Genomic DNA, 20,129 nt, shown 5'->3' on the forward strand with positions numbered 1-20,129 from the left:
CATTGCAAGAGGATCAGTGCCCTGAACTCCTACTTCCCCGCTCAGGCCCTCCAGCCGGGACTCTCCTCATTGGGTGTAGGGTCAAGGGGATATGCCCTTTTTTTTTTTTTTTTTTTTTTTTTTTGCGGTATGCGGGCCTCTCACTGTTGTGGCCTCTCCCGTTGCAGAGCACAGGCTCCGGACGCGCAGGCTCAGCGGCCATGGCTCACGGGCCCAGCCGCTCCGCGGCATGTGGGATCCTCCCGGACCGGGGCACGAACCCGTGTCCCCGGCATCGGCAGGCAGACTCTCAACCACTGCGCCACCAGGGAAGCCTGGGGATGTGCCCTTTTTCCTTCTAGATCACCCCCTGATACCTAGGATCCCACAATTCCCTGCCAAGCCCACTTTCTAGCCCCTCTTCCCTGGGTCCTGATAATAGATTGTGCTGTTGGTGTATACACTCCTGGCCCAAGAGGTGACCAAGAGGCAGCTGTTTGCCAGAAAGCTGGGTGGATGGAGCTTGGCTGTGCAGACTGAATGCTGATACATATACACAGAGCCCTTTGCAATGTGAGGGGGGGCTGCGAGGGGGAAGAGAAGGCAGGCTGCAGGCTGGGTGCCACGACTGGGGCACATTCTAGCACAGAACATCAAGGAGTCTTAGAAGTCCAAATTCAAACCTGGCCTTCCCGGTCATTATGAAGGTATGCTTATCATGATAGGAGGCGAGAACAGTCACAATTAGGTTGATTATGCTTTATAAAAATTTAGATATATGGTAAATGGGTCTTCCTTTGTGCTTTTCCCCAGGCCTGCAAATGTTATGGGCAGGCCTGCCACCTGAGCTCAGGGCTGGGAGAGCATGGCTGTAAAAAGGGTCTCTCCCTCCTAGGAGTAGGGTTCATGCCATGCTCCCCTGCAACCCTCCCTCCTCCCCCCTCCACCTCCTCGGTACTGATGAGGTCTGGGCTACATAATCTAAACTGGTGACGACAAGGCATCACCTTTGATTCCACCCAACCGGCATTCCTGGGCCAGGCACTGTGCTGGGTTCTAGATCATGCTCCACCCCCCTCCCCAACCCAAGGGACAAGAGATGTCTAAGACTCTGACATCAGGCTTGGGGATCAGAGGAGCTTTACAGCACTTGAAATAATGAGGCCCAAAATGACACAGAAGCCAGCACTTACCTCTGCGTAGATCTCACAACCCTAATATTGGCTGTCCACACTAGACTGCAACCCCTCAGGACCGAGGCCAAGGGCACAGAGCAGGTGCTTGATAAATATCAGATAGGTGACTGAACGCATTTGTACCCTCCCTTTCAAGGAAACAATAGGAGCTGAGTCCCTGACTTCAAGCTACTGGGAGAAAGCAGGTACAGAGGCTTCAGCATCAGCGCTGCAAGGTTTGGACTGTGATGTGTGGGAGTGAATGGAATCTGGGCCGCAACTGGCCCTGAATGGAGAGAGGCATCTCCCAAAAGCTCCCAGCAGAAGAGTCAGTGGAAGCTGTTACCACTGGCTCAGACCAGTTTGAGTGTGGTTCTTGGCAAACTGGCCCAGGAAATCTTTAAAGGAAGAGGGGTGGGTTTGTGGAGGGACTGCAGTTTCTATTCCCAAGTCTGGGATGTTCCTCTGGGCTCCCGAACCCAACTCCAATGGGTGTGTGTGCAGGCTTCCCCACACCAAAAAGCATTTCTCAGGCACTAGCAGTGTGTCTGAGAGCTCAGTTCAATTCTGACACTACGTACCCAGAGATGGCATCAGATTCCACAGGTAAAGGGCTCAGTCCCAAAAGACTGCCCTATACTTCAGATGCCTTTTCTCTTAACTGCAGGGTCCATCAAAAAAGCCAGACCGGGCCTCAAAGGCTTGCTGTCTGGAGTGTAGGAAGATGTGAAGAGTTAAAACTAGATAGTCACACGTGAAAAGATGCTCAACATCACTAATTATTAGAGAAATGCAAATTAAAACTACAGTAAGGTATCACCTGACACCGGTCACAATGGCCATCACCAAAAAAATCTACAAACAATAAATACTGGAGAGTGTGTGGAGAAAAGGAAACCCTCCTACACTGTTGGTGGGAATGTAAATTGGTACAACCATTATGGAGAACAGTATGGAGTTTCCTTAAAAAACTAAAAATAGAACTACCATATGATCCAGCAATCCCACTCCTGGGCATATACCTGGAGAAAACCATAATTTGAAAAGATACATCCACCCCAATGTTCATTGCAGCACTATTTACAATAGCCAGGACATGGAAGCAACCTAAATGTCCATCAACAGAGGAATGGATAAATAAGATGTGATACAGGGATTCCCTGGTGGCACAGTGGTTGAGATACCGCCTGCCAGTGGTGCAGGGGACACGGATTCGTGCCCTGGTCCGGGAGTCTCCCACATGCCGCGGAGCGGCTGGGCCCGTGAGCCATGGCTGCTGAGCCTGCGCGTCCGGAGCCCGTTCTCCGCAACGGGAGAGGCCCGCGTACCGCAAAAAAAAAAAAGAAAGACTATCCAGGGAAGTGGGACTGAAGCAGTCTTGACCCCGTTAAGAGGTGAGTTTAATGAGACAGTATTCCACGAGCAAACAAACGCTTGTTAGGAGCGTTTAGGTAAGTCAGCCAGGGTGTGGGTGTGGGTTCAATAAGACTAGAGCCAAAGCTCCACCCACGCCGTAGGGTGCTGACTCGCTTACTTAGCGGACGCCAGAACTCAGGTAGCCCCAAGGAGGGACGTTTGAACGCACGCCGTTTCCTCTGCCAGATCCCCTCGCCCATCTCCCGCGGGCAGAGAGCCGTGGCGTAGCTAGCCTATCATCACTGCCGAGGCCGGCGAAGCCGCTTCTTCATTGGCTAGCGTCAGGGTGATACACGTTCTTCGGACTCGAGAAGGAAGAGGGCGCCATGATTGGCTGGCGCTGGGGCGGTGGGCGGTGGAGGAACCTGGCGAGTCTGGGATTCAAGCCGGTGCTGAGCTTTCTCCACCCATGCTTTGAGGCCGTGGGGGGGCTGCAGAGGGCTGGGAGTCGACTCAGCGGAAACCTGGATTTGGTTCTAAGAGCCGTGGGATTGAGAAGGGGTGACCGGAAGTGATTTTGGGACTGACCGGAAGCGAGGCCTGGAGGGGAAAGGGAGACTGGTTCCCGGGAGGGAGGGGGGTTTCCCGCAGGAAGGGGCGTGGGGAAAAGGTGGGAAAGCGGCGTGGGCGCGCAGGGTAGGTAGCGGGTCGCTGCTGCTGGTCTGTTTAGAAAGCAGCGAGTGACCACCACGAGTTCAAGGGGAGAGCCCAAAGAGTGGGAGTGCGAGGAGTCCAGGGTTGCCTTTGGGCAGTCGGGAAAAGTGAAGCCAAAGGACCCTCGCGCGGCTCCGGAGAGCTGGGCGGGGGTGGAGGTGGGGGTGGGGGTAGGGATTTTTGGAAGTCAGGGCAGCCAAGAGCGAGGAGACAAGGGTGCGGGAGATTAGTTGTGTGGGCAGTGCGGGTGGGGCTTGGGGGCGGCTGGTGAGTACTGCGGGGGAGATCTTGGTTTGGAGTTTTCTACAGTCTTGCAGTCTTGCCCCCGTTGGGTAGAATCACACTGCTCGCCTTTGTACAAGAAACGGTGTCTCCTGAGGCAAGGAAGGAGCCAGGATGGCCTGGGCTCTGAAGCTGCCTCTGGCCGATGAGGTGATTGAATCCGGGCTGGTGCAGGACTTTGATGCTAGTCTATCCGGGATCGGCCAGGAACTGGGTGCTGGTGCCTATAGCATGAGGTGAGTGAGATTTTCCCAGACCCTGCACCTTCTGAATAACAAAGGCAGGATAGAGAATAAGGGAGGAAAAGAGAGAGAGGTGTATAGAGTTAGAGAAGCTCTCAGTGGTTAGAGAAAACGAACTTGTTTCTTTTGTTGTTTTGAGTAGTGAGTATTGCGGTAGAAAGGGAAAAAGAGATTACAGGCAGTGTCAAGAATAGCCCTTGATTAGCAACCAGATGAATGTTGAGAGGCTTTTGTGCCAGTGTGGGTGACTTGGAGACTGTTGGTGTGTGTGCGCGTGTGGATAGGTTGCACTGGACTTGTGTGAAGAAGAGGCCACATTGAACATGTGAGAGATGTTTAGGGAGTTGGGGCTTAATGATGAATGTTGGTTGACTGCTTATTGGGAGGAAATGTGAAACCTTTAATGCAGAAGTCCACACATCTGTATCTTAACCTGCTTTCAGGCTTTACTCAATTCTAGGGTTTCTGACTTTTGAAATATAAGCTGTGAAATGAAAAAGTGTCAAAAAGAACTCTTAGATGCTTCTAGACCTTCATGTATCAAGCCAAATGTTGATAAGAAATAAAAATCTCCTTTGAAAGCAACATAAGCCTCCCATGTAATATATTTGCATGTGTTAGCTACTTCATTCCCCCAATATAGTTTGTTTCATTTACAAGATGTGTAAGAGCCATGTCTGGAAATGTTGAAACATCTGCTTCTTAATGTTTGATGGAATATAATTGGGTTTCCAGATGCATTGTAAGGCTTAATCTAAATGAGTCAAAGAGACTTTAGAATTTAGCACTTTAATTAGGTTTATGAGTTTATAGTGGGAGGATGCCTTTTATGGGGAAAATGGACAAATTTTGCATTCTGTTAGTGAGCTCCTTTGAGAGTTAATAAAAGTGGACTTCCTTTCTTTAACTCTGCTAAGCCAAAGTGGAATTTCCTCACTGAAGTAAAATTATGAATTAGAACTTAGTACTTCATCTTCAGGAATCTTTGCTTACAGTTTAAAATAATAAAGGCTATCCTTGAATGCATATTTTAGTGATTTTCAGGGAAATTTGAGTTCTATCATGCAGTGCTCTTAGCCTTGAGAAATTTAACTCTAATTTTGTCTGTCCTTGTTTACATAAGTCTTACCATAAAAACAGAGATTAACTTGGTCTGAAAGTAAACGTCTTGACCCTGAACTTGCACGTCAGTATGTGACATGATAGTTGACAATTTATGCTGTTGTTCCTGTAAAGATTACTGCTGCAAAAAGTTTAGTTTTGTCTAGGTTATCAGAGTTAAGAATGGAGATAATTAAATGTTAACAGTACTTGTTATAAAAATAGTCTGACATCAACAAACATTTGGGTATCAACTATGTGCTCTCTCTGCCATGCAACTTTCCATTTATGAGTGCCTTCCTATTCATATCCTTAGTGGTCCTCAGAAGTATTAGTAGAATGGCTTGCATATTTATACATTTGGAATTTTTTTCCAAGATCAAATCGACAAGAGTTTTCAAACATCACTTTATGTTTTCTCAACAGCGCAATGTGCAAAAATTTTTTTCTTTGCTCTCTTTCACCTTGCTCTTTTTCATGCACTTTACTGCTGTCATGATTCTCTTGTCTCTTACACACATTTAATCATTTGCATTAATTTGTGTTAATTAGATACTAAGTTAGTTCTCAAACTTTAGTGTTTATGAGAGTCATCTGGAAACTTATAAAAAATAGTTTACAGCGTCCCATCTTTGGTGATTGTCTGGGGCACAGACCAGAAATCTAATTTTTATTTAAAATAAATTATTTTATTTTTGGCTGCATTGGCTCTTCGTTGCTGTACGTGGGCTTTTCTCTAGTTGCGGCGAGCGGGGGCTACTCTTCCTTGCGGTGTGCAGGCTTCTCATTGAGGTGGCTTCTCTTGTTGTGGAGCGTGGGCTGTAGGTGCACGGACTTCAGGAGTTGTGGTTCGCTGGCTCAGTAGTTGTGGCTTGAGGGCTCTAGAATGCAGTCTCAGTAGTTGTGGCGCACGGGCTTAGTTGTTCCGCGGCAAGTAGGATCTTCCCGGACCAGGGATCAAACCCACGTCCCTTGCATTGGCAGGCGGATTCCCAGCCACTGCGCCACAAGGGAACCCCTGATTTTTAAAAAACAAGTTCTTAGATGATTTTGATGCACATAGTCCAGGGACCACATTTTGAGAAACACTGATTGGAGGAGTTTTTATACTCAAAGACAATGATTCTTTGCTCTCCCTGTTTCTTTTTTTAACTAAACCTGTGATTATTTTTCCTAAACCTTTGTTAGGGAAAAATTTCTCTTTTTGACAGCAATTTGTTTTGTAAAATATTTTCCCTAATGTATTTGTTTTACCTTGATTTGCTTACTTCTACTGCATCTTATAATGGTTTTGTTTCACATCTATTGGTTTATATTTTATAAAAATTCATCTTAGCTGGTTTCCTGTTTTTGATTCTTGATCTGCCATTGCATTCAGTGATTGTATTCTTTTCATAAGTGATCCTTTAATAGTCTCCTTACTTTTATCCTTACGTTTTAATACATGGCACAAACTTTATATTTAAAATAAAGCAAATTCCATGAAAATATGCTGAGTGAAAGAAGCCAGTCACGAAAGACTACATATGATTCTGTTTCTTAGAAGTGTACAAAATAGGCAAATCTATAGAGACAGAAAGTAGATTAGTGGTTGACTGTAGGAGAGGAGGGAATGGGGAGTGACTGCTAATAGGTACCGGGGTTTTTTTTTGGGGGGGGGCTGATAAAAATTTTTTTAATTTAAAGATTGCATAACTCTGACTACAGTAAAGACAATTAAATTGTACACTATAAATGGGTGAATTGTATGGTATATGAATTGTATCTCAATAAAGCTATTATTAAAAGAGTAAACATTAAAATTTTCTTAAAACTTTTTTCTTTCATTTTTTTAAGGTTGAGGTGGAATTCATATTACATAAAGTTAACCATTTTAAAGTGAACAATTCAGTGGCATTTAGTATGTTCACAGTGTTGCACAACCACCACCTCAGTCTAGTTCCAAAACATTTTCATCACCCCAGAAGAAAGCCCTATACCTGTTAAACAATTGCTCCCCATTTCTCCCTCCCTCCTCTCCTTGGTGCCCAGTAATATGCGTTCTGTCTCTATGCATTTACCTATTCTGGATTTCACATAAATGGAATCATATAATGTGTGACTTTTTGTATCTGGCTTCTTTCACTGAGCCTAATGTTTCCAGGGTTCATCCGTGTTGTAGCATGTATCAATACTTCAGTAATTTGTTCCTTTTTGTGGCTGAATAATGTGCCATTGTATGTATATATCACAATTTGTTTAACCATTCATCCACTGATGGACGACTATTACAAATAATGCTAACATAGCACTATGTTTATAAAGAAAATGTTTATAAACATTTGTGTTCGAGTTTCTGTGTAGACATTTTTTAATTGAAGTATAATTGACGCATAGCACTGTATTAGTTTCAGGTGTGCAACATAATGATTCCACATTTGTATATGTTGCGAAATGATCACCACAGTAAGTCAACATTCATTACCACACATAGTTATAAAATTTTTTTTCTTACGATGTGAACTTTTAAGGTTTAGTCTCTTAGCAGCTTTAAAATATGCAATACAATATTGTTTTTGTTTGTTTTGTTTGTTTTTTTTGTGGTACGCGGGCGTCTCACTGTTGTGGCCTCTCCCGTTGCGGAGCACAGGCTCCGGATGCTCAGGCTCAGTGGCCATGGCTTACGGGCCCAGCCGCTCTGTGGCATGTGGGATCCTCCTGGACCGGGGCACGAACCCGTGTCCCCTGCATCGGCAGGCGGACTCTCAACCACTGTGCCACCAGGGAAGCCCAATATTGTTAACTATATTCACCATGCTGTACTAGACGTATGTTTTTATTTCTTTTGGTTATATACCTAGGATTGGAATTTTCGAGCCATATGATAATGCTACACTTAACTTTTTAAATTTTATATAACTTAAAGAGTTTTTCTTGTTTGTTTGTTTGTTTTTAAAGAGCAGTTTTAGGATCATAGCAATATTGAAAGGAAGGTATAGAAATTTGCCATATACCTCCAGCCTCTACACATGCATAGCCTCCCCTGTTATCAACATCTTCCACCAGAGTGGTACACACTCTGTACCTACATTGGCACAGCATAATCACCCAAAATCCATAGTTTATCTTAGGGTTCACTCTTGGTATTGAATGTTCTGTAGGTTTGGACAATATATGATGACATGTATCCATCAATGCAGTATCATCCAAAGTATTTTCACTGCCCTAAAAATCCTCTGTGCTCTGCTGATTCATTCACCCACCACTACCCCAACCCCTTGCTACCATTGATCTTTTTATTGTCTCCATAGTTTTGCCTGTCTATAATGTCATATAACTGAAATCATACAGTATGTAGCCCTTTTCATATCTGCCTCTTTCACTTAGTAATATGCATTTGACGTTCCTTCATGTCTTTTTCATGGCTTGATAGCTCATTTCTTTTTTTTTTTTAGCACTGAATAATATATCATTGTCCGTATGTATCAGAGTTTATCCATTCACCACTGAAGTGGTGAAGAAAAAAAATTTTATAACTATGTGTGGTAATGAATGTTGACTTACTGTGGTGATCATTTCGCAACATATACAAATGTGGAATCATTATGTTGCACACCTGAAACTAATACAGTGCTATGCGTCAATTATACTTCAATTAAAAAATGTCTACACAGAAACTCGAACACAAATGTTTATAAACATTTTCTTTATAAACATAGTGCTATGTTTTTCTTTTAATAAATTTCTTTATTTTTGGCTGCATCAGGTCTTTGTTGCTGTGTGCGGGATTCCTCTAATTGCGGTGAGTGGGGGCTACTCTTCGTTGCAGTGTGCAGGCTTCTCATTGCAGTGGCTTCTCTTGTTGCGGAGCATGGGCTTCAGTAGTTGTGGCGCACGGGCTTAGTTGCTCCATGGCATGTGGGATCTTCCCGGACCAGGGCTTGAAGCCATGTCCCCTGCATTGGCAGGTGGATTCTTAACCACTGTACCACCAGGGAAACCCTGAAGGACATCTTGGTTGCTTCCAAGTTTTGGCATTATAAATAAAGCTGTTATAAACATCTCTGCGCAGATTTTTGTGTGCAGATACTTTTCATCTTCTTTGGGTAAATACCAAGAAATGGCATTGCTGGATCATGTGGTATGAGTATGTTTAGTTTTGTAGAAAACTGCCAAACTGTCCTCCAAAGTGGCTGTACCATTTTGCATTCCTACCAGCAATGAGTGAGAGTTCCTGTGTTACTCCACATCTTCTCAGGATGTGGTGGTGTCACTGTTCTGGATTTTGGCCATTGTGAAAGGTGTGTAGTGTATGCTTAACTTTTTCAAGAACTGCCAAGCAGTTTTGCACAGCAGCTGAACCATGTTACATTCTCACCAGCAATGTACAAGGGTTCATACTTCTCTACATCCTTACCAACATTTGTTGTTTTCTGTGTTTTATTAAAGTCATCCTAGTGAGTGTGAAGTAGTATCTGTTATTATTTGTTCTGCATTTCCTTGATGACCATGATGTTGACATCTTTTCATCTGCTTGTTGGCCATTTGTATATCTTCTTTGGAGAAGTGTCTCTTCAAGTCCTTTGCCCGGTTTTAAATTGGGTTGTTGTACTTTTGTTGTTGAGCTGTAAGGGTTTTTTATATACTCTGGTTACTAGATCATTATCAGATATATGGTTTGTAGATACTTTCTCCCATTCTGCAGGTTGTCTTTTCACATTCTTGATAATGTCCTTTGTTTGATTCACAAAAGTTTAATTTTGATGAAGTCCAATTTATCTATTCTTTTTGTTGCTTGTGCTTTTGATGTCAAATTCAAGAATCTGTTGCCAAATTCAAGTCTTGGTGATTTACCCTGTGGTTTCTTCTAAGAGTTTATAGTGTAGGCTCTTATGTTTAGGTCACTGATCCATTTTGAGTTAATTTTTGTATCTAAAGTGAGGTAGGGTTCCAGCATCATTTGTTTGTATGTGGATATCCAGTTATCCCAGCCGTATGTTCGTTTCTCATTGAATGTTCTTTGTAGCCTCATTGAAAATCAGTTGGCCATACATGTAAAGATTTATTTGTGGACTCTATTCTGTTCCATTGGTTGATATGTCTATTTTGCCAGTACCACACTGTTTTGATTACCAGCTTTGTAATAAGCTCTGAAATTGGGAAATGTGATTCCTCTTATTTTGTTTTTCTTTTCCAATATTGTTTTTTGCTATTTAGGGCCTCTTGTAGTTCCATACAAATTTGAGGGTAAGCTTTTCTGTTTCTGCAAAACATATCATTGGAATTTTGATAGGGATTTCATTGAATCTGTAAATAGCTTTGGGAGTATTGCCATCTTAACAATATCGAGTTCATCAATCCATGAACATGGGATGTCTTTCCACTTATTTAGGTCATCTTTAATTTCTTTAAGCAGTGTTTTGTAGTTTTTAATGTACAAGTCTTTCACATCCTTGGTTAAATTTATTCCTACATATTTTATTCTTTTGGATGTTACTGGGACTGCTTTTTTCACTTAGCATAGTGTCTTCAAGGTTTTGCTCAGTGTTTGTTTCATAAAATGGTGTTAAATTTTGTCCAGTGCCTTTTCTGTTGAGATGATTGTGTGGGGTATTGAATTGAGTGATTTCCTTATCTGAACTACCCTTACATTCCTGGGATAAATCCCACTTGGTCATAGTTTAGAATCATTTTAATGTGCTGTTGGATTCAGTTTGCTAGTATTTTGTTGAGAATTTTGTTTCTTTATTCATAAGGGATATTGGTCTGTAGTGTTCTTTTCTTGTATCTTTTTCTGGCTTTGGTATTAGGATAATGTGGCTTCATAGAATCTTAGGAAGTGTTCCTCCTCTTACCTCTTTCTCTCTTTTTTTGGAAGAGCTTGAGTAAGAATGGTGTTAAGCCTTTATTTACTTATTTTTTTTTAAAGTTTATTTATTTATTTATTTGGGTGTGTTGGGTGTTTTGTTGCTGTGTGTGGGCTTTCTGTAGTTGCAGCGAGCAAGCGGGGGCTACTCTTTGTTGTGCACAGCCTTCTCATTGCGGTGGCTTCTCTTGTTGTGGAGCACGGGCTCTAGGCACGCGGGCCTCAGTAGTTGTGGCACGCAGGCTCACTAGTTGTGGCTCCCAGGGTCTAGAGTGCAGGCTCAGTAGTTGTGGCGCACGAGCTTCATTGCTCTGTAGCATGTGGGATCTTCCCAGACCAGGGCTTGAACCTGTGTCCCTTGCAATGACAGACAGATTCTTAACTACTGTGCCAGCAGGGAAGTCCGTTGTTAATTCTTTAAATGTTTGGTAGAATTTACCAATGAAGTCATCTGGTCCTAGACTTTTCTTTGTTGAGAGGTTTTTTATTATTGATTCCATTGCTTGTTAACAGGTCTATTGAGATTTTTAAATTTCTTCTTGAGTCAGTTTTGGTACTTTGTGTGTTTCTAGAAATCTGTTTTATCTAGATTATCTAATTTGTGTGTATATAATTATTCAGTGTTTTCTTATAATCCTTTAATCTCTACAAGGTTGGTAGTAATATCCCACTTTCATTTCTGATTTTATTTATGTGTGTCTTCTCTCTTTTTTTCATTGGACAGTGTAGCTAAAAGTTTTTCAATTTTGTTTATCTTTTTAAGGAACTGATTTTTGGTTTTGATCCTCTGCTATTTAAAAAAACAGTATTTATTTACTTATTTGGCTGTGTTAGGTCTTAGTTGTGGCACATGGGATCCTCGTTGAGGCATGCGGCATCTTTCGTTGTGGTGTGTGGGTTCCAGAGCACACAGGCTCAGTAGTTGCAGTGCGTGGGCTCTCTGGTTGTGGTGTGCAGGCTCTAGAGTGTGCAGGCTCAGTAGTTGTGACACATGGGCTTAGTTGCCCCGCAGCATGTGGGATCTTGGTGCCCCATCCAGGGATCAAACCCGTGTTCCCTGCATTGGAAGGTGGATTCTCAACCACTGGACCACCAGGGAAGTCCCCTCTACTATCTTTTAAATTCTCTATTTTTTCCTGCTCATCTTTGTTATTTCCTTCTTTCTGCTGGTTTTGGATTTAGTTTGCTCTTTTTCTAGTCCCTTAAGATGTAAAGTTAGTTTATTTGATTTGAGGTCTTTCTTCCTTTTTTATGTGGGCATTTACAGCTATAAAATTCCCCTTAAGTACTGCTTTCACTGTGTCCCATAAGTTTTAGTATGTTGTGATTTCATTTTCATTTGTCTCAAAGTATTTTTAAATTTCCCTAGTGATTTCTTCTTTCATCCATTAGTTGTTTAAGAGTGAGCTTAAAAAAAAAACAAAAAACTGAGCTAATTTCCATGTATTTGCAAAATTTCCAGCTTTCCTTATTTTACTGATTTCTAGCTTTCTTCCATTGTGTTCAGAGAAGATAGTTTGTATGATTTTGATCTTTTTAAACTTACTGAAAATTGGTTTATGGCCTAACGTGGTCTCTCCTGGAGAATGTTTTATGTGTCCTTGAGAAGATAATATATTCTGCTGTTGGGTGGAGTGTTCTGTATATGTCTGTTAGGCCTGATTGGTTTATAGTGTTGTTCAAATCATTTGTTACCTTATTGATATTCTGTCCAGATGTCCCACTCATTATTTAAAGTAGGGTATTGAAGTCCTCAATGATAGAAATGTCTATTTATGTCTTCAATTCTATCAGTGTTTTAGATTCTTTTTTTTTTTTTTTTTTTTAGATTCTTATTTTGGGGGGCTCTGTTGTTTGGGTGTGTACATGTTTATAGTTATTCTATCTTGATAAATTGGCCTTTTAAATCAATATAAAATGTCTTTTGTGTGCGTCTCTCTTTTTTTCTTTGTGTCTCTTGTAACAATTTATGACTTAAGTTCTATTTTGTCTGATACTTGTATAGTCACTCCAGCTTTCTTTTGTTTACTATTTGCATGGAATATTTTCATTTTTTTTTCATTTTCACCCTATTGTGTGTTGTATCTAAAGTGAGTCTTTGTAAGCAGCATGTGGTTGGCCTTTTTTTCTTACATCTTTTCTGCCAATCTGTGTCTTTAATCGGTCAGTTAACCCATTTGTACTTAAAGTGATTAGTGATAATGAAGGACTTACTTCTGCCATTGATGGTTTTCTATATGTCATATCTTTTTTTGTTTCTCAATTCCTCCAATATGGCCTTCTTTTGTGTTCGATTTTTTTCTATTGTACCATTTTGTTTCCCTCTTCATTTTCTTTTTTGTATATTTTTAAAGTTACTTTCTTAGTGATTACTCTGGGGATTACAGTTAATATCTTGAGTTTATAGCAATCTAATTTGAAATGATGCCAACTTAGCTTCATGAGCATACATTAAACTACATTTATTGTGGTCATCATTTTGCAGTATGTATGAATATCAAATCATTATGTTGTATACCTGAAACTAATATAATGTTGTATATCAGTTATATCTCAATTAATAAAAAAGAGCATACATTAATTCCATTTCCCCTCTTTATGTTGTTATTGTCACAAATTACATCTTTATGCATCATGTACCTGTTACTGTAGATTTATAATTATTATTTTATGCATTTGTCTTTTAAATCATATAAGAAACAAATAGAGGAGTTACATACCAAAAATACGGTATACTATCGTGTATTTATATAAACTTTGTAATGATCTTTTTTAAAATATGAAATCATTAAATTTAATTTTATTTTATATTGGGGTTCGGTTGATTTACAATGTTGTGTTTCAGGTGTACAGCAAAGTAGTTTAGTTATACATATACATATATCCATTCTTTTTCAGATTCTTTTCCCATATAGGTTATTACAGAATATTGAATAGAGTTCTCTGTGCTATACAGTAGGTCCTTGCTGATTATCTGTTTTATATATAGTAGTGTATATATGTTAATCTGGAACTCCTAATTTATCCCTCCCCCGACCTTTCCCCTTTGGTCACCATAAGTTTGTTTTTGAAGTCTGGGAGTCTGTTTCTGTTTTGTAAATAAGTTCATTTGTGTCATCTTTCTAGATATCATATGATATTTGTCTTTCTCTGCCTGACCTACTTTGCTTAGTATGGTAATCTCTAGGTCCATTCATGTTGCTGCAGATGGCATTATTTCATTCCTTATTATGGCTGAGTAATATTCCATTGTGTATATGTACCACATCTTCTTTAACTATTCCTCTGTTGCTTCCATGTCCTGGCTATTGTAAATAGTGCTGCAGTGAACATTAGGGTGCATGTGTCTTTTTGAATTATGGTTTCCTCTGGATATATGCCCAGGAGTGGGATTGCTGGATCACATGATACTTCTATTTTTAGTTTGTTTAGGAACCTCCATAGTGTTCTCCATAGTGATTGTACCAATTTACATTCCCACCAACAGTGTAGGAGGGTTCCCCTTTCTCCACACCCTCTCTAGCATTTATTGTTTGTATACTTTTGATGATATAATGATCTTTATTTTTTTGTATGACTTTGAGTTACCACTCAGTATTCTTTCATTTTAGCCTTTCCCTTTCGTTTCCCTTTAGTATTTCTTATAGGGCAGGTGAACTGGTGATGAATTCCCTTAGCTTTTGTTGAGGAATGTCTTGATTTCTCTTTTATTTCAGAATTCTTTTTTTTTTAAAAACATTTCCCACGTATGGCTATTTATTTATTGGGTCTTTATTGCTGCATTGGGTCTTTGTTGCTGTGTGTGGGCTTTCTCTAGTTGCAGCGAGCGGGGGCTACTCTTCTTTGCAGTGCACGGGCTTCTCATCGTGGGCTGGCTTCTCTTGTTGCGGAGCACGGGCTCTAGGTGCACGGGCTTTAGGCGCATGGGCTTCAGGCGCATGGGCTTCAGGCACATGGGCTTCAGTAGTTCTGGCATGTGGGCTCAGTAGTTGTGGCTCGCAGGTTGTAGAGTGCAGGCTCAGCAGCTGTGGTGCACAGGCTTAGTTGGTCCGCAGCATGTGGGATCTTCCCAGACCAGGGCTCAAACCTGTGTCCCCTGCACAGGTGGATTGGCAAGTGGATTCTTAACCACTGCACCGCCAGGTAAGTCCTATTTTAGAATTTTCGGTTGATAGTTTTTACCTTCAGCACTTTAAATGTATCATCCCCGGCCTTCTGGCCTCTATGGTTTCTGATGAGATATTGGCTGTTAATCTCATTGAGGGTCCCTCATATATGATAAGTTACTTCCTTTCTGTTGCTTTGAATATTCTCTTTGTTTTTCACCAGTTTGAATATAATGCACTTGGTGTGGAATTCTTTAGATTTATCCTGTTGAAGTTTGTTGAGCTTCTTGGATGTGTAGATTCATGCCTTTCATCTATTTGGACTGTTTTTGATGATTTTTTTCTTTAAATTTTTTTTTTTTCCTCTTTTCTTCCTGGGACTCCCAGAATATGTGTGTTCATACATATGATGGTGTACCATAGACCCTTTACACTCTGTTCATTTTTCTTTTTCTTTGTTTCTTTTTTGGTCATGCCACACAAGATCCTAGTTCCCCAACCAGGGATTGAACCTGCACCCGCTGCAGTGGGAGCATGGAGTCTTAACCACTGGATTGCCAGGGAAGGTCCTCTTCATTCTTTTTTTTTTTTTTTCATTCTTTTTTTAAAAATTTTATTTAATTTTAATTATTTAAAAAATATTTATATATTTATTTATTTTGGCTGCACTGGGTCTTAGTTGTGGCATGTGGGATCTTTTAGTTGCAACATGCAGACTTAGCTGCAGCATGCAGACTCTTAGTTGCTGCACGTGGGCTTCTTAGTTGCAGCATGCGGACTTCTTAGTTGTGGCATGCAAACTCTTAGTTGCAGCGTGCATGGGGGATCTAGTTCCCCAACCAGGGATCAAACCTGGGTCCCCTGCATTGGGAGCATGGAGTCTTACCCACTGGGCCACCAGGGAAGTCCCTTCATTTTTCTTTGTGCTCCTCAGCCTGAGTAATTTCTTTCTTTTTTTTTTTTGAAGCAGAGTCTCAAAGAGATATTTATACACCCATGTTCATGACTGCACTATTCGCAATAGCCAAATATCAGAAGTTACCCAAGGCTCCATGGACAGATGAATGGATAAACAAAATGTGATATATACACACTACTATATATAAAATAGATAACTAATAAGGACTTACGGTATAGCACAGGGAACTCTACTCAATACTCTATAATTCAGCCTGAGTAATTTCAATTTTCCTGTTTTCAAGCTCACTAACTCTTTCTTCTGCCTGGTTGAATCTGATATTGAACCCCTCTAGTGAATTTTTAATTCCAGCTATTGTACTTTTTTGTACAGAATTTCTGTTTGGTTCCTTTTTATACTTCCTGTCTTTCTGTTGCTATTTTGTACTTATTCATACATTGTTCTCCTGGTTTCCTTTAGTTATTTGTCCATGGTTTCCTTCAGCTCTTTGAGCATATTAAAGACAGTTAACTTAAATTTTTGTCTAGTAAGTCTGGTATCTGGGCTTGCTAGAGGATGGTTTCAGTCAATTTCTTTTTTCCTGTGAATAGGCTGTATTTTCCTTTGTCTTTGTATGCTTCGTAATTTTTTCTTAATTGAAGTATAGTTAAGTCCCTGTGTTACGCAGTAAATCCTTGTTGCTTATCTATTTTATTTATAGTAGTTTGTATCTGTTAATTGCATACTCCTAATTTATCCCTCCTTACTCCCTTTACCTTTTGCTAACCGTGAGTTTGTTTTCTATGTCTATGAGTCTGTTTCTGTTTTGCCTATAGATTCATTTGTATTATTTTTTTAGATTCCATGTATAAGTGATATCATATAATATTTGTCTTTCTCTGTCTGATTTACTTCACTTAGTATAATTTTCTCCAGGTCCATCCATGTAGCTGCAAATGGCAATATTTAATTCTTTTTTATGACTGAGTAGTATTCTATTGTATATGTGTGTGTGTGTGTGTGTGTGTGTGTGTGTGTGTGTGTGTGTGTTTGTGTATCTACATGTATCATACCTTCTTAAACCAATCATTTGTTGATGAGTACTTGGGTCCTTTCCATGTCTTGGCTATTGTAAATAGTGCTGCATGTATCTTTTCGAATAATAGTTTTTGTCTTTTCTGGATATATGCCCAGGAGCAGGATTGCTGGATCTTATGGTAGCTCTATTTTTAGTTTTTTGAGGAAGCTTCATAATTTTTTCCACAGTGGCTGCACCATTTACATTCTCACTAACAGTGTAGGAGGGTTCCTTTTTCTCCACACCCTCTCCAGCATTTATTGTTTGTAGACTTTTTGATGATAGCCATTTTTACTGGTGTGAGGTGATACCTCATTGTGGTTTTGATTTTCATATCTCTAATAATTGGCAACATTGAGTATTTTTTCATGTGCTTGTATGCTTTGTAATTTTTTGTTGAGAACTGGACATTTTGAGTATTGTAATGTGGTAACTCTGGAAATCAGATTCTACTCCCTTCTTAGAGATTACTGTCATTACTGGATGAAAGCTGCAGTTGTCTCTAAGTTTAGTGACTCTTCCAAACTAGTTTTGCAAAGACTATATTCCTTGCTGTATATGGTCACTGAAGTCGCTTCTGTTATCTCCACCCCATCAGTGACTTGACAGAGATTTCCTTAAATGCCTGGATCCAATAAGAAAAGACAAGGAAAAAAGAGAGTGTTCTCTTTTTTTGAATCTCTTCGTCTCACTTTGTTAGGGAAGCCACTTCAGCCATGGGGGTTGAAACAATGGTGAGCCTCTTTGCCAACTCCTCAGCAGTCAAAAGCGGTGATCAAGACACATAACCTTGGGAGTTCCCTGGTGGTCTAGTGGTTAGGATTCTGGGCTTTCACTGCTGTAGCCTGGGTTCAGTTCCTGGTTGGGGAACTGAGATTCTGCAAGCTGTGTAGTGTGGCCAAAAAAAAAAAGGAAAGAAAGAAAGACACATAACCTTTATTTTTGGAGGACAAGATCCCTATTGTCCACCCTAGCACCAGCAAGCTGCAACAGGATCTTGGGCTGTTGTTCCCACTGCTGCCTCCCATGGGACTGGGAGCTGGAGGATGATAGGTGCTATGCCAAATGCTGAAATTAAATAAAATTTACCAGCCTCTTTCTTCATCAGGCACTCCCTTGGATGCTGAAAGTGTTGGACTGGATTCCAGAGTTTCAAAGTAATTACTCTAAGCATTTCTTGCCAGCTCAATAGCTCTTTTGGTGAAAGGACCAATTCCTAGAGCTTCCTACTCTGCTATCTTCCATGACCTCTGTCCTTAATCTACAATAGCCTTTTAAATGGTCCAACCCTGCTTTTACTCTGCACGCACCACCCCCCACCCAGTCTATTGTCTACACTGAAACCTTTGTGTGTGGGTATTTTGTTCATTTAAATAAAAAATAATTTCAGATTTGTGGAAGATTTGCAAAAATAATCTGAAGAATTTCTGCATACCCTTCATCCGGATTCCTTAAATGTTAACTTTTACTAAGTTTGCTTTAGCTTTCTGCCTGTCTCTTTTCAGACACCTAGAATTATTCTTTTTCTGAACTGTTAAAGAGTAAGTTGCAGATATGATGCCCCTTAACACCTAAATACTTCAATGTGCCTTTTTTTGAAACAAATTCTCTTAATGCAACCACAGTACGATGATCAAAATCAGGAGCTCGACACTGACACAATACCATTATCAAGCTATGGAACTTATTCACATTTCGCTAGTCATCTCATGTCAGTCATCTGACATGTCTTTCTTGTCCTTTAATCTAGAATAGTTCCTGAGTCTTTCTTTGTATTTTCATGGCATTGACAGTTCGATGAATACAGGGCAGTTATTTTGTAGAATATCCCTCACTTTGGGTTTGTTGTTTTCTCATGATTAAATTCAGTTAATGCACTTTGGGTAGTAATACCTAAGAAGTGATGCTGAATTCTTCTCTGTGTATCATATTAGGATACACATGCTATTGATTTGTTCCATCACTGGCAATGTTAACTTTGGCCATTTAGTGAAAGTGGCATATGCCAGTTTTCTCCCTTGTAAATTTGTCTTTTGTAATTGATAAGTATCTTGTGGGGAGATACTTCGAGACTATGTAAATATCCTGTTACTTTTCAAACTTTTACCTATCAGTTTTAGTGTTTATTGATGATTTTTGCCCTAATCAGTTATCATTATGATGGTTGCTAATAGATGATTTTCTGATTATATCCTTCCTTCTAAAGTGGTTAGTTGGCTTTCTACTATATGAAAGAGCTTTTCCAAATACGTGCATCCCTATCTTCATAGCAGCACTATTTACAATAGCCAAGACTTGGAAACAACCTAAATGTCCATCAACAAAGGAATGGGTAAAGAAGATGTCTTATACATATACAATGGAATATTACTCAGCAATAAAAAAGAATGAAGTAATGCCATTTGCAGCAACGTGGGTGGGCCTAGAGATTATCATACTAAGCAAAGTAAGTCAGAAAGAGAAAGACAAATATCACAAATAAGTGATATCACTTATATATAGAATCTAAAATACAACATAAATGAACATATCTACGAAACCGAAATAGACTCACAGACATAGAGAACAGACTTGTGGTTGCCAAGGGGGAGAGGGAGGTGGGGGAGGGAAGTATTGGGAGTTTGGGGTTAGCAGATGCAAACTATTATATATAGGATGGGGGAACTGTATTCAATATCCTGTGATAAACCATAATGGAAAAGAATATGAAAAAAAATTTATATATATATGTGTGTATATATATATATATATATATATATATATATATACACAACTGAATCACTTTTTTAAAAAAGCTTTTCCTTCTTATTTATTTTTATCAGTGTAGCCTCATAGATTCTTACTTTATTCAGTAGATTGCAGTCTTTTACTATCACTCTATATTTTGATTAATTGTTCCAGATTTGGCCAGAGGAACCCCTTCAGGCTGGCTCCACACAGCAGCCTGTAAAAATTAAAGTCTTCTTAATGCCTTTTGTCCTAACATAACTATCAATAGCACCCTCCTTCACTCACCAGTGTCCCTGTTTGAGTGATAAATTATATGATTATCTGACTTAAAATGTAAACCAGATCATGTTACTTTTCTCTTGGAAATGCTCCAGTGATTTTGCATCTCACTTTGAATAAAAGCTTCGGTTCTGGCATTGCTCCACATGTGGTGCCTCTGTGACCATCTTGTCCATGTCTACCCTTCTCCTTGCTGCTGACCCCAGCCACATCTAGCCTTCTTTCGGTTCCTCAAATGCTATGCACACTCCCACCTCAGGGCCTTTGTATTTGCTGTAACTCTTCCTGAGATAGTCTTCTACATTCCTCACTTCCTTTAGGTTTCTGCCTAAATGTCACTTTAT

General features: G+C 40.2%; 1 protein-coding gene across 3 annotated transcripts in view; it reads left to right on the top strand.

Annotated features, from left to right (window-relative positions):
- The first annotated feature begins 3,169 nt into the window (after positions 1-3,169).
- The window catches only part of TFCP2 (transcription factor CP2), a 53,357-nt gene continuing 36,397 nt past the window's right edge, over positions 3,170-20,129 (top strand). For 2 of the 3 annotated variants that reach the window (XM_032646307.1, XM_032646308.1), the window contains exon 1: positions 3,401-3,742. In XM_032646307.1, coding sequence (XP_032502198.1) covers positions 3,621-3,742 — 122 coding nt within the window. In that variant the 5' untranslated portion in view covers positions 3,401-3,620. Of the gene's footprint in view, positions 3,207-3,400; positions 3,743-20,129 lie in introns of those variants that run through there. The other variant, XM_032646306.1, reaches the window with a different exon arrangement.

This window comes from Phocoena sinus, chromosome 10 (genome assembly GCF_008692025.1).
Source record: "Phocoena sinus isolate mPhoSin1 chromosome 10, mPhoSin1.pri, whole genome shotgun sequence".
NCBI classification, from domain to species: Eukaryota; Metazoa; Chordata; class Mammalia; order Artiodactyla; family Phocoenidae; genus Phocoena; species Phocoena sinus.